This window comes from Halyomorpha halys, unplaced genomic scaffold, assembly GCF_000696795.3.
Source record: "Halyomorpha halys isolate HHAL.00 unplaced genomic scaffold, Hhal_1.1 Scaffold424.1, whole genome shotgun sequence".
Lineage (NCBI taxonomy): Eukaryota > Metazoa > Arthropoda > Insecta > Hemiptera > Pentatomidae > Halyomorpha > Halyomorpha halys.
Genome location: NW_027107649.1, coordinates 317,702 through 329,266, shown reverse-complemented (window position 1 = coordinate 329,266; position 11,565 = coordinate 317,702). Strand labels below are relative to the sequence as shown.

Genomic DNA, 11,565 nt, shown 5'->3' with positions numbered 1-11,565 from the left:
AGCCATACATAGCGACCTTTAATGTTCCAAATGTAACCGATCTAGTCCGAACCAGATACCATTCTTTCCATTATAAACTCCTTAACCACCTAAACCCACTAGTTTCTAACCTTGCTTCCTCTTTCATTCCTGACAATCCTCCAAGGCATCTCAAAATAAGATGGCCATTAGACCTGCTAATGTAAATAACAACAATATTTATTTTATCATAGCTATATGTATTTATATAATATATAAATTTATATGATGAAATAAAAAAGCGCAATTGAAAATCAGAATAATAAGAAGAATATAAAATCATGAAATTTTAAAAAGTTTTTCACAAAATATTTTATTACACAATCAATTAATTAGCCTATGCGTATACAATTATGAAACTTATTAATAGATGTTATAAAAACTTGCGGCTATTTAGAAGTATAAATGCACCCATATGAATTTTACCCTCTACAGTCATGTTGATGAGTGTGGTTTCTCCTATCAAACAATATAATACAAGTGCCGGGAAGAAAAACCGCAGTTATTTCACCCCAATTTTTTATTACTTTAATGAAAACTAAGTACAATTACTAGCCAAAACTGATGAGTCTGCCAAGTATAGGTAGGGAGAATAAAAAATGGCGGCTGTTTCAAAACCATAAAACATTATTTTTTCATTCGGAGCTCTATATCTTAAAAACTACCAACAACACTAGAAAACCTAAGAGAACATTATTTAAATTAGAATAAATTTTCTGAAATATGAGCCCTAATAGAGCTATTTAAGTCCAAAAGTTCTCGAGATATAGCTTTTTAAAAAGCAACATTTCTTAAAAATCTATTGAAAGATTAGTAGTTAGTTAATTTATTTTGATAAATCTATATCTCAGGAACTATGTGACGTACATATGTGTATTAGTACTCAAATTAAAGCTAGTTCAATGTACTATAAATTAGTTTATGACCTTTACTTTCGTAGGAATACTAGTTTTCATGATATTTCCTAAAATAAATGGATTTATAGTTTTTTGGAGAATAAGTTTGAGATTTGAAAAACATTATTTCAGAAACCATTGGACGTACGGATGTCTGTCAGCACACAAATTAAAGCTAGTTAAGTTTATTTTCAAATAGTTTATAACGTTTATCTTTGTAGGAGTTGAAGTTTTTATGATATTTGACAAAATAAATTCATAAACTGTTAATATCTTGTTTTTCGTATAAAATGTTTGATTTTAAAAAAATATATCTCTAGATCTATAAGACGCGCATATGTCTGCCAACACTGAAAATAAAGGAAATTTAACTTACTATAAAGTAGTTTATTACACTTATCTTCGTATGGATAGTAGTTTTTATGATATTCGCATATGAATATAAATTTGGTAAATAAAAATTTGTCCGAACAACTATAAATCAATTTATTTTAGCATATTTCATGAAAACTACTACTTCTACGTAAATAAACGTTATAAACTACTGTATATTCCATTAAACTATCTTTAATTTGAGTGGTAACAGACATCTGTTCGTCAAATGGTTTATAGATTTATAGGTTTCGTCAAATAGATTTTTAAAAATAAATTCAGTAACTACTGAACATTATTATGAAGTATTGCTTTTTAAAAAGCTATATCTCGAGAACTATTGAACGTAAATAGCTCTATTAGGGCTTACAGTTTAGCAAATTTACTCTACTTTAAATGATGTTCTCTTAAATTTTCTCTTGTTATTGGTAGTTTTAAAGATATAGAGCTACGAATGAAAAATGAATTATTTTTAACGTTTTTAAAAAGCCACCATTTTTATTCCCCCTACGTATACTTGGCAGACTCATGAATTTTGACTAGTAACTATACATAGTTTTCATTAAAGTAATCAAAAATTGGGGTGAAATAACTGACTTTTTTCTACTCTTGGCTTCTTGTACTAATATTTGTGAGCTGTTTGTTATTTTGTATTAAACTACTAAACAAAAAATATTTAGGTCAAGTCAATACCAACAAAAGTTAGCATACGAATTGTAGTTTTTCAAAAGTAGGTTTGTTTCTTGAAGTATTTTCTAAATTTCTATGGCCACTTCCAATTTAATACTGGAAAAAAATTCGTTTTTGCACAATTTTGATACACTTGAAAAAATGAGCTTTATTGACCCCTGTCATAAGACCAATTTTCCATAAAAGTGTACATATTAGAGCAATTTTTTTGTATGTTTCATTGACGTACTGAGGAACCACTTAAGCTTAATAGGGAGGTGTAATCAACATAAGGTGAGAACAATAATGAAATCAACAACTATAAATCAGAATAACATTTTATTTATAGGAAAAATGATTTTAAGGCTGAATAAATTAAATTTATATTTTTACATTGAAAATATTATCAAAATTACAAATATATATATATGTAAAATTTTTATAAATAATTACATTATAAATCATTTATTAAATGCCTCAACTATGAAACTGTGATGTAAAATAGAATTTACGGGTTTATTCCTTATTTTTGTTCGGTTTTGGGCGCAAATAATCAAAAAGCTTAAAAAATTGTTTGCAGTTATTGGAGATTTACGCCTCTCTTATACCTCCTACATATCATCGTTTTTTAAACTAGATTTTCTAGGCAAATCTTTCATTGAAAACGACTTTCCGTAGGATATTCCAGAGTTAACTGTACTATAGAAGAAATGGAACAGGTTACGTTGTCAATTTCACTGCTATTTAATGAAGTTTATTAATAACTAATATCTTATACCATAAGGAGCATACCATAACTAAGTCCAGCCTAGTTTCATTTAGAAATTCTCAAAACATTCGAAGAAAATTAGGATGTATTTACAAAAAAACAATACGATGAATGCAACCCTCAATAAATGTTCATGGTATTTACGTTTTAAATTTAAACATATGAGTTTAATAAGGCCAATCTGGACGGAGTTGAGCTTTGGGCTCTACTAAACCTTTGAATTCCTCTCATATGCAGTCCTTACAATTCAAAATACTCTCTAAAACTCTCAATGTTCCTTACTTTGTCACAAATAAAGCCATACATAGCGACCTTTAATGTTCCAAATGTAACCGATCTAGTCCGAACCAGATACCATTCTTTCCATTATAAACTCCTTAACCACCTAAACACACTAGTTTCTAACCTTGCTTCCTCTTTCATTCCTGACAATCCTCCAAGGCATCTCAAAATAAGATGGCCACTAGACCTGCTAATGTAAAAACGTCATTAGAGTGCTACCAATGGGTAGTTTCCCTACACACCTGTATCACTTCTTTATAAACTAAAATCAAATTTACTGAATATATATATAAATGTACAGTTGTAAATTGTAATAAAGATAACTTTTTATTTAGTTATTTAATGTAATTTACAACTGTTCAAAATAATAAATACAATAAGTAAGATCATCAGGGATTGTTAAGGATGTTGATTAAGAACTAATGTGTTAGGATGGATAAGGAGTATGGAATGAAAAGACGCATATTTGTTTTGGGCCGAATCTGCAACGAATCGGATGTTAAGGCCTTTGTTGAGCTTATTTGTGACGTAATAAGGAGCATCAAGGATTTTACGTAGGATTTTGGATTGTAAGGATTGGATGCGGGAGGCATTTGATGGTTTGGTAGAGCCCCAGACCTCAATTCCATATGTCCAAATCGGTCTGATTATCATTGTGTATAATAATTTTTTGTAGTGAATGGGAAGTTTAGAGCTTTTGTCAAGTAGGTGTTGTAGCAATCGAAATCTACGAGCAGTTTTTTGTCTTTTCAGTCTTGTATGTGGATTCCAAGTAAGTCTCTTGTCAAAAAAAAAAAATTAAACATACAGTGCAACAATAACGAGTGACTCATGTAATGTACTGATAAAATACATTATTGTTGTCAAGTTTCTCTTCTGAATTTGTTATTCGCAGTCGTTTCTGGAATGTTTTAAGAATTGCGATTGAAGATTTCTTCGCGAATTATGTTTCCCCTGTCCTTTCCTTGAAGTGAAGACTTATGTAGATGACTCCAGTAAGTATGAGAACATTCAATCTGCAGTAAACAACGGATGCAACATAAATTTATTAAAGACAAAAATACGACCCCGAAATGACAATAACAAAGGAGGGCGGGAGGGACCATGAATGGGCTGAACCAAGGTCCTTGTACAGTTGCTAAGAAAGGGGACAGTGACGTCACCTTCAACCGGACGAGCCTTATTTGGCCCTCGACCAAGGACTTGCAGGTGAGCTGCCTCTTCACTATGTCACAGTTTGTTATTGTCTCTCTCCAGAACCACTTGCCAACATCTACCATGCCTATTAGTACGTGTTTATGTTTTCATATTTTCTACGATAAAAATGTGCTTAATGTAACTTTAGCAGGTAGTATGATGAAAGAAAATACCATCTCATAATTAGGTGACTTAATGAAACTGTGCTCTCAACTCGTTCGTATTTCTAAGTTGCTAAATTTATAAGTAAGAATAAATTTGAAATATTTTTATTCGCAAGATAGGGTGTAATACAGATTTATTAGTTCAATATTTTTTTTCTTCACCATAAATTTTTTTTTTTATTTATTTATTGATATTTACAACTGTATAAAAAATACAACAAATAAATTTGATCATAATGACATAATGATATGATACAGCATGTAGAGAAACTACTCAGTAGTAGAACTCCCATAAATATAATATATTTTTTAAATGTTAAATACGCATGCGCGGTCATATAAACATCAGTGGGTATTGAGGTCTGGGTCGAAATCTTGAATGAATGAATGAATGAAGTCCTTTCGTCTCATAAGTAGGGGGGAGGATAGGTTACGAATAAAAACATTTTTTTTTATTTATCAAATTTTAAAGGTTTATTAATTTTGCATTAAATTTAATACTATAAATTATCAACGATACGACGCAGGCACGGTGGTTCTCGACTGACTGAATCACGACTTAATCGAAGCTGAATGGCTTACATCACTCAACTTCCGAGGCATTTCTCTACATTATATTTGTCCTATAATCTCTAATATTTAAATTTTTGTTTCTTCCTCTTTTCATAACAAAATTATTATTTCTAATAATTTTTATTCTTTTATTTAATATTGGTTTACATAAATTCTTTCCCTGAACATCAGTCAGTCATTTATTTTTTGCGTAAGGATCTCTCTGATGATTGATATACTAAAAATGTTATATCATTTGTAAAATCTAGAGATGCCTGATATTGCTTAGTGACTCTATTCTCTGAAGTCTGGTATCTTCAATGTCAAGTCGACAGATTCGCAGCTCTTCCGTAAAAAGATTGAAAATAGCTGGATTGTTGTTCTCCAATGGTTTCAAATCGGTCACTCCATTTCATTATTGGTGATTCCTCCATTTATTATTCCAAAACCTGAAAGTGATTAAATACACATTGTTTTGATTGCTATCATTCATATGATCTCAATTTTTCAAACATGGCCAGATGAGGTACTCGATATTTTTAATTTTTAATACGTGTTGTGATAATTTTTTTTGGTCTAATTACAAAACAATGATATTCAAAATTAATTATTTTCATCATCATACCTTTAAATCTTTTCCAATAAGTTTTTCTAAAGTTTTTTTCTAGGGTTTATATATTATAGGGTTCTAGGTTATTACAGACTTGCGTTGATCACCTTTCCTTGGTTTTCACTCGTATCTATAATTGCCCCTACGTGCAGGAAGCATTGATGTCATGGGGCATTTAAATGGCTTTTACAATTTACATCTTATATTTTTACCTTTTGTCACTTCTAATTGATCTTAGTAACGCTTCATATCCTGAAATACAAATATACATTTATGTCCCATGAAGAAATAAATGTCTATAAAATAAAGTCATAAAGAGGGAAGACAAAAACAGGTTGGGAGAACGTGATAACTGAACGGCTCTAAATGAAGAATAATTATAGTTTCTTATTGTTTACTTCCTATTTCACTATTTCCTTTAGCATTATATAGTCGAGTAGTTACGTAAATTATTTCCAATTTAAATATTTGATTACTGCTACTTTCTTGTTACGTGTTCTCATGGTTAATTGAAAGTTGAGATTCGCTAACAGGCGTTAATCGAGAGGTTTATCTTAGCGGTGCAATTATTACTTCAGTTAATAGAACAAAATCCTCTTTAACATCTGGCATATTTTCTACATCTTATATATATATATTTTAATTTTACCTTATTTTTTTGCAATTTAATTTAATTGCGACATATATGGTTATTCATAAACATTCAGGAACTTTAACAACTCAGTGATACATCAACATGTAAACTCCAACAAAATTATGTATGTATGTTTCTTATTATTGATCGTTTAGTATTTCTTAAACCTATTGTTAACAAAGAAGTGCTTCCTTGAATTTGATCGTTCAGTGGATCAGTGTTTTTGTCTATGATGCAATTAATAAGTTATGAAAAAGATCTTTAAATTTCTTGAACTTTTTTTTTCTTTTTTTAACTACCTGAACCATTAATATAGAATTTTTTTTTTGCTCTCTTCAGATTTGTCAGATATTTAAAACCTGATTGATATCTGGTGCATTTGTGATGAGAATATGTAGCACTGTCCATAACTGCTCCTAAATTAGCTATGCCTGACTAATTCGAATTTATAAACGTGTATATACTTTCAGCCATCCCAAATCAAATCATTGCCACCATTTACAAACACTTAGTTGAAGTTTGCTTTCAGATCTAGTTCCAGCTAAATCAAATCAAGTACCACATTCTCTAATTCTTGATTTTTTGTTAGGAATTTCGTTAGAAAAATTTCTTTAGACTTTTTAAAAAGTTTATAGCTAAGACAAGAAGCAATACTGAGTTCAAAATACACCACGTGATATATAAACAATTAGTGGAATCAACAAGGATTATTTTAGTTGAATTATTCTGATGACCTAGATATTTTATATATTTTTTTTTTATTTAATGCTTCTAATTCACTTTACTAATAGGTTTCTGTGATAAGGCGAGTCAATAAAAAAGTGACGGATCTTAAACTTTTAACTGAAACCTTTTTATCTAAAAACAAAAACATTTTTGTTCAGAAGTTATAGCAAAATTTTTTTTTTTAACTTGAACCACCATGGGTTGTATCAACGTACCTTATCATCCATCTCTACGAGCAACTTGGAATAGGAACAGGAAGAAGTCGATTTCTGGTTGTGAATAGTTTCATTCATGGGACGTAAGGCAATTTCAACACATTAACTTATAAAGTGAACTTAAAAGCGTTATGTAATTGTATGTGTTATATTTATTCTAGTTAGTTATTTATTGTTAATATTATTTTCCTTACTCTATTTTGTTTTACTTGTTGATATAAATTTTATTTGTATGCTTTATAAGTTAATTTTAATCTTGTACTGATCAAATTTTTATATGCATTTTTATCATATTGTATATGGTGATAAATTTTTACGGTCATTTTTGTAATTAAATTATTAAATAAGCTAACTAGATTCGATTCCATTGATATCCGGATTTGTTATATGAGCAAATTATGTTCTTTCAATAAATATCTTAATAATCAACCATTATACTTACAATATATTTCTATTTAATTACTGAGTTATCAATTAGTTATAAGATTAGTGGAGTATAATTAGTATTTGGAATTTTTAACACTTCGGGGTTTCATAAAAGTATTTTTTTTACACGATAATGCAACTTTGTCGAAAATGAGCTGTCTTGTTTAAAGCTCGATATCTCACGTACAGACGTTTAGCTCACACATTTAACTTGGTTAAATGCATTTTAAAGAAGTTAATAAAAATCATCTTCGTATGAATAGCAATTTCCATTACATTAGCCAAAATAAAGAGATAAGAAAAAAGGTAATTTCTCTTATTTCTAAAAAAAAATACTCGTTTGTTTCTCGTAAAAAGCATTCATTTAATATAAAAACCTCTATTGTTTATACAGCTCAAATTGTACGTTTCTTCTTGAATAAAATTACTCTGGTGGTTTATCCAGGTAAGAAATTTAGAGAGTATTATGGCTGACTGTTTGGGAAGATCCATGATCATTATCTCTGCCCCTATGCATACCAAATTACGAATGCTCGGTTGTCGGCACGCAGGTCTGATTTAGGATATGATAATTTTTCTTCTTTTTTTTTTTTCGGAAATCATATTTTATCTAAGAAATCTTCACATTCAACACCTTTAGACTTGAGTCTTGAGTATTCTGAAGGTGTGAATTTAAACAAATATGGTATTTTATTAATAACAATTATCAATAAAACAAGTTGATACTGGTCCTGAATTATGATATATGATTTTATTAACTGTTTTAATGTTTAATCAGAAAAATAGTGTATTTACAAGGAACTGAAAGATATAAATTCACTTAAGTAAATTTTATTCAGTTGACAAACACTAAATAGACTCTTGATGGTATCTGCTCGCTCTTAATTACATTTTTATTTAATTTTAAGATTATTTTTTCATTATTGAAGTTTAGTTATTAATTAAAAACTAAATTAGTTGTAATATCAAGGAGTCAAAAGGAAACAACAAAGTTTGGAAAAAGGTTCTATTGAACTAATATGAAATTGGTGAATGAACACAACCTTCCTTATTTAAATAAAATAGATTATTTCTCAGACAACAACTTTCGGGGTTATCCCCCATCTTCAGGTTGCTAGAAAACAAATTCAACAAAACTTAACAAAAGCTTACAACTTCATAAAGTTTAATGAATAATGTGATATAGTGGTAATGTTGTAAGCATATGTTAAGTTTTGTTGAATTTGTTTTCTAGCAACCTGAAGATGGGGGATAACCCCCAAACTTCATTGTCTGTGAAATAAACTAGTATATTTAAATAAGGAAGGTTGTGTTCATTCACCAATTTCATATTAGTTTCTAGAAACTCTTCCAGTAGAAGATCATTAATTTAAGGTTCTATTGAAATCTACATGCCATTTTCTATTACTAATATATTTTTTCCAGCCCACTTTGTATATATCATGAAAAAAGCAATATTTCAGAAAGATATATACTATTTATTCTAGAGTTACAATGGAGTATAGGCTTATCTAAATTTTTATATTTGGTTTAGTCTAAATTTAATGAAACAATTTATTCTACATTTCATCTAAATAAAAAAAAAATCTTTTAGTTGGTAGCTTCAGAAAGATTAAATGAATAAGATTGAGAGTATTTTTTTAAGTTACTGAGATATAAATAATAATTTTAAGTTATTATTACAAAACAATAATTTCATTTTCTGAGATCTACTGTGTGAAAGGAATGTATTATACAGATTATAAGCATAGAAAGTCTGGTATTTTTTTTATATAAACAAGATAAGTTTTAAAAGTGTGTCATTATTATTTTTTTAACTTAAATCAAATTCATAGAGAACTTGATATTTTATTCATAAAATTATGCTCCTGTCAGTATTCGTGCGTTTAATATAACAACCTGTTTCAGTCTCATTTTTACAATTGTTTCAGAAATGCAAAGATATGCCCGGTGTCCAAAGGTCCCATTCCTTGAGGACTGACTACAGCCCTGTCAATCTCAGGCCAAAGGTTTCTTTTAATAAAGCCGTGCACATCAAACGAATAAGTAAGTACAATAAATATTTTATTAATACGATAATTTAAAAAGGTGTTATCAAAAGGCTGCCCTTATTTTTCCGGTATCTTGTGTTCCAAGTAATTTATAACTTGTGCAAATTATTTTTTGGATTTTAAATCACAATATCTTGGTTAAATACATGCATAAACACACATACACTCACTCACACACTGTAATACGCATATATATAACTAAATAATTTGAAGTTTTGAAGGTTATCTCCCATTTTAGTAAAAAATTAAATGAATTAATACATTTTGTTCCAAAGTAATTATTCAGGACTCAGAGGAAAACTAATGCTGAGGAAGATTAAATGATCAATAAATTTCTGAAAAAAAAAAAATTAATAAAAAGCTTCAATTACTGAGTATTAAGATGCTTATTATTGATATAATATCTGTCGACTAGCTGAAAAGAATATGCAATATCCTTTTAGCGTTCATCAAAGTGAAGTAAATTTGTTTAGTGCTGATTAGATTACTTCTAGTGAAACTCAAAACCAGAGTTCAACCTACCCTTTAGCTGGGTACTAATGAGTTGTACTCATTAGAGGGCAGTAGTTTCCTGTAAAAAGAGCATTTCATGTAATTCTTAAATTTAAGTCTAACCAAAAATATAATAATAAATTTTAAAAGTTACTAATGAAAATGAAAAAAAATTAAATTATATTTATGGAATGCCTGATACTTAACCTTGAAATGGTCGCTAGGCAATCTTTCTCCCTATTGGTCACATGTGAATAAGAGTTTTCACAGTGTGAAATTTTGTAAGAGAAAGCACTTATTTTCAATCTATTACTCATTTCACAACATTTAAAATTAAAGGACTAAGAGTTTATTGAACACCTGCTACCAAGCTTAGTGCAGGGATGTTGTGATGGATTAAAATACTATTTTTTTTTTAAATAAAAGTTTAAGTATTGATTATTATTGGAATTTGTTTCATCAAATCCACTCTCAATCTTAATATATTTTTAAATAGTTAGTTCAGTCTAGTATTTTTATTTAGTTAAAATAATTTTTAATTAAAAAGGCATTTGTCCCAAAAGGTTTTTTTTTTTACTCTGATAAAAAATTTGATCAGAAGATAATAGCTAAGAATGGCCTGTCTCACAAGTAAACACCATGTATTTAAGGCAAATTGAATTATACTTCCAGTGTTTGATTTAACAAAACTTGTGAAAGGAAATCTCCCTGTTTACATTAAAAAATGAGAATTGAGAAGTTTGTTCTTATGAAATAAATATTGTTTATTTAAGGTAGAAAAGAAAGACTGCCTCAAGTACCTGAAGACGAAGACAGTCCTGTTTATTCTGAGAAACTTCCCATGGCTGCAAATGGTGTCAAAGGTCCTTCAAAATTTTCAACCCTCCCATCAAGAAGTGCAAGAAATGGTAGGTTATTTTTTCATACTTTTCTATAACAACTGTAGTATACCATTGTTTTATGGGCTAACCTCCTCTTCTTTTTTCATCAGGAATAACTAATAGTATTTTTCTTATCTCTGATTTTTATTTTAATAATAGTGTATTATACCTTTTTATAGCTTATATTTTGTTTAATTATATTTCTATCACTTAGTAATCAATTTTCAAAGGTACAATCCTGTTGATTTAAATTAAAGCCAAATGAGTCAGATATTATTTTTTATTTATTTGTTTTTTTACTGTTTATTATATGAAAGCTCTAATTAATGACTTTCTTAATTTAGTGCTTCAACATCTAAATAAATTTAACTTGTAATATTTCCAACCTTACATAACTAATTACTAAGTTTTTCAATTAAATTTGTTAATGTCCGTGTTTCACAAGCTTTATGCTGGTAAAACAATTACGACAGTCTTACTGGCACATTATACACACTGGTATATTTTTTTCTAATAAAGGTTGAATTACAGATATAGCTATTACATGATCTTTTATTCTGAATCTTAGCGAGAATAAAAGATTTTTTTTAAACTTTGTTAAAAAAAAAATA

The 11,565-nt window shown here is 28.8% G+C and overlaps 1 protein-coding gene across 2 annotated transcripts in view; it reads left to right on the top strand.

Moving 5' to 3' along the window:
• Positions 1-11,565, top strand: part of LOC106682564 (muscle M-line assembly protein unc-89) — a 56,035-nt gene that overhangs the window by 28,979 nt on the left and 15,491 nt on the right. The window contains exons 1-3 of one of the 2 annotated variants that reach the window (XM_014423482.2): positions 4,189-4,294; positions 9,462-9,576; positions 10,847-10,981. In XM_014423482.2, coding sequence (XP_014278968.1) covers positions 9,474-9,576; positions 10,847-10,981 — 238 coding nt within the window. In that variant the 5' untranslated portion in view covers positions 4,189-4,294; positions 9,462-9,473. Of the gene's footprint in view, positions 1-4,188; positions 4,295-9,461; positions 9,577-10,846; positions 10,982-11,565 lie in introns of those variants that run through there. The other variant, XM_014423481.2, reaches the window with a different exon arrangement.